Source organism: Daktulosphaira vitifoliae, unplaced genomic scaffold (genome assembly GCF_025091365.1).
Source record: "Daktulosphaira vitifoliae isolate Bord-2020 unplaced genomic scaffold, ASM2509136v1 Scaffold_5, whole genome shotgun sequence".
Taxonomy (NCBI): domain Eukaryota; kingdom Metazoa; phylum Arthropoda; class Insecta; order Hemiptera; family Phylloxeridae; genus Daktulosphaira; species Daktulosphaira vitifoliae.
In genome coordinates, this window is record NW_026099576.1 from 17,591,720 (window position 1) to 17,594,214 (window position 2,495).

The following is a 2,495-nucleotide window of genomic DNA, read 5'->3' on the forward strand; positions in this document are numbered from 1 at the left end:
AACAATTAAATTGTATAGATATTTTTATTATTAATACCTTAAATAAACAAATATTTATTTAAACTAAATCATAAAATAATTATTTAAATCCTTAAAATTATATTATTTTGTATAAACACAAAACTTAAAAAGATATTTTAAATAATATAATTATACAAATTTGTATTAGTTATACATTGTGTATTATTTGTACAATAATTATGTCAAGCAAGATTCCATACTGTTGTGCGTTCTTAAACTGTGAAGTATGTATTAATAATATATTAACATTAATTAATCCCAGGATAATTTAAATCATTAACCTTAGTCTGTTTATTTATTACAGTAAATTTAATTAAATTTTTTATTCATCTCTAAAATGTTAATTATGTATTGTTAAATAGCTATAGTTAAAAAGAACGATCAATGTTAGATATCAAATTTAATATTAAATTTAATAATTNTATCAATGTTCGATATCAAATTTACTATTAAATTTAATAATTTTCTATAAATTCAATATTAATGAAAATAAATATTGTAATTTATGGTTTCTAGTTTGCAAAATACAAACGCCGTGTAAGACGACGATATGCACTTGAAGATCATGATCCTAATTCACAGGACAACGGTTCTCTTGCTGCTCATTCGGATGATTCTAGATCAGTGTCAACATTATCTGAGAGCAATACATCATATACAGATGATTCAGATGATGAATTCTTAGACATTGCTGTATCCCCAACAGGATCGGTAATTATTTTACCTTTTAAAAAGTTTAACAGATTTTTTCCTAATTTTATTTTATTTTATTTCTAGTCTCCAGATTCACTTCTACTTGGATTCAGTACATTAATAGAAGAAGATATTATTAGCCAGTCATCAATTATTGTTAAAAGAAAAATTACAAAATATTCTTCAGATACTCCTCGCAAGACTGTAATTATTATAAAAAAAATGTATTATTTCAATAATCATAGATTTGATACATGTATAACTTATAGGATTTATTGTTTGGTGGTACTAAAAATAATGAAGCAGTTGTGAGAAAAAGAAAGTTGACACATGATTTAGAATCAAATCCTGAAATTAATGTATTATTAAACTAAACTAGACCTAGTACGAAATCTAAACCGGCCGAGAGAAGTTAAGGTAAGAGGCTTTGAGCCGATTCAGTTTTATTTCTAATTACAGTAGAACCTCATTAATCCGAACCAATAAGGGCTCTAGGTTGTCTGATTTAATGAAAGTCCGGTTTAAACAAAATAACCAAACAACATGTTCGTATTATAGATTTAAGAATATTATATTATACTAATTACTATGTATGATATACAATATATATGTATTGCAACATGATATTAGTTTATGATAACTTTAATGACGGTAGATAATAATATATGTACTTATGGGAAATTCGAGGAACTTGCTTTTATGTTTATTTTAGTCTACGGCATAAACTGCGTATTTTTCGTAATACTAGACAGCTATCCGGATTTAGCGAAGTCCGGATTAATTAGGTTCTACTGTTTATTAGATTTTAGTTTTAACTTAGAACGTTGAAGTCTCCCTTACAAATTTTTACTGTTCATATAGTTATTTGAACGAATTTCACTGATGACAGCAGTGAATTTTTACCTGGGTTCATCACAGTTACGTGTTAGCGGGATTAGATTTGACTTGGTCTCTGGAAAATTTTTTATAAAAATAAAGTTAGAGTAGTTTATCTAATACAGTCCGCTGTAACTATTGTCGTTGAAAAGTGTTGGTTACAGTTTATTATAAAGACCTTATTGATATCGACAGAAAGTTAATTTCCGGCCGATTGTTACAGTCTATTGGTAGATAAAAATAGTATATTTACGTCTGACCTTGTCAAAGCGGCCGATTCCCAGGTAACCGTTATTATTATTGTTCACTCACTGCCATATCATATACGGCAGCGACAGAATTCCAACATGATTGAGCGAATCAGTCAAAATATGCCGCCGTCCCCACATGTTGCTATACAACCGACTATTCGACAAGTTAACGTTGACCGAAATGATAGTCGACGATCAGAAGCGCATCGCGTTACATTCGGTCCATCGGGAGCGATGGACCCGACGCGACACTACACGAGCGCGTCGCGGACATCGAAGCACAACAAGCCCGCAACATGAGACGGTCGTACGTACAAGCGTCGCTACCTCGGATTACCAAGACGAACATTATCAGCGCAATCATACATATGAGAACGAGCCGACCGATTTTTCGTTTAGGCGCCAACCACGGGAGGGACAATTCAGCACAACCGACGGTCGACGGTCCTTTAATGATTTGTCGCCTACCGTACGCGCCTGCGTACCTGAGTATTACGGGAGAAACGAAGAGGACCCACGGGAGTTTCTAGACAGAGCGGAGGATCTACTCTGTCAGGGCGGTATACACCCAATCGCGTGGGTGAATATCGTCGTCCCCTTTTTGAACGACAGGGCAGGTGATTGGTGGTGAGCCATAAAATTAAACATTATGCC

The 2,495-nt window shown here is 32.8% G+C and overlaps 1 protein-coding gene across 1 annotated transcript; it reads left to right on the forward strand.

The window, feature by feature from the left end:
• The first annotated feature begins 180 nt into the window (after positions 1 to 180).
• Positions 181 to 1,112, forward strand: LOC126906546 (uncharacterized). The gene is made up of 4 exons (XM_050687127.1): positions 181 to 245; positions 538 to 732; positions 799 to 918; positions 984 to 1,112. Exons 1-4 carry the CDS (start codon positions 201 to 203, stop codon positions 1,086 to 1,088), a joined length of 465 nt encoding a protein of 154 aa, XP_050543084.1. The 5' UTR covers positions 181 to 200; the 3' UTR covers positions 1,089 to 1,112.
• Positions 1,113 to 2,495: the final 1,383 nt, after the last annotated feature.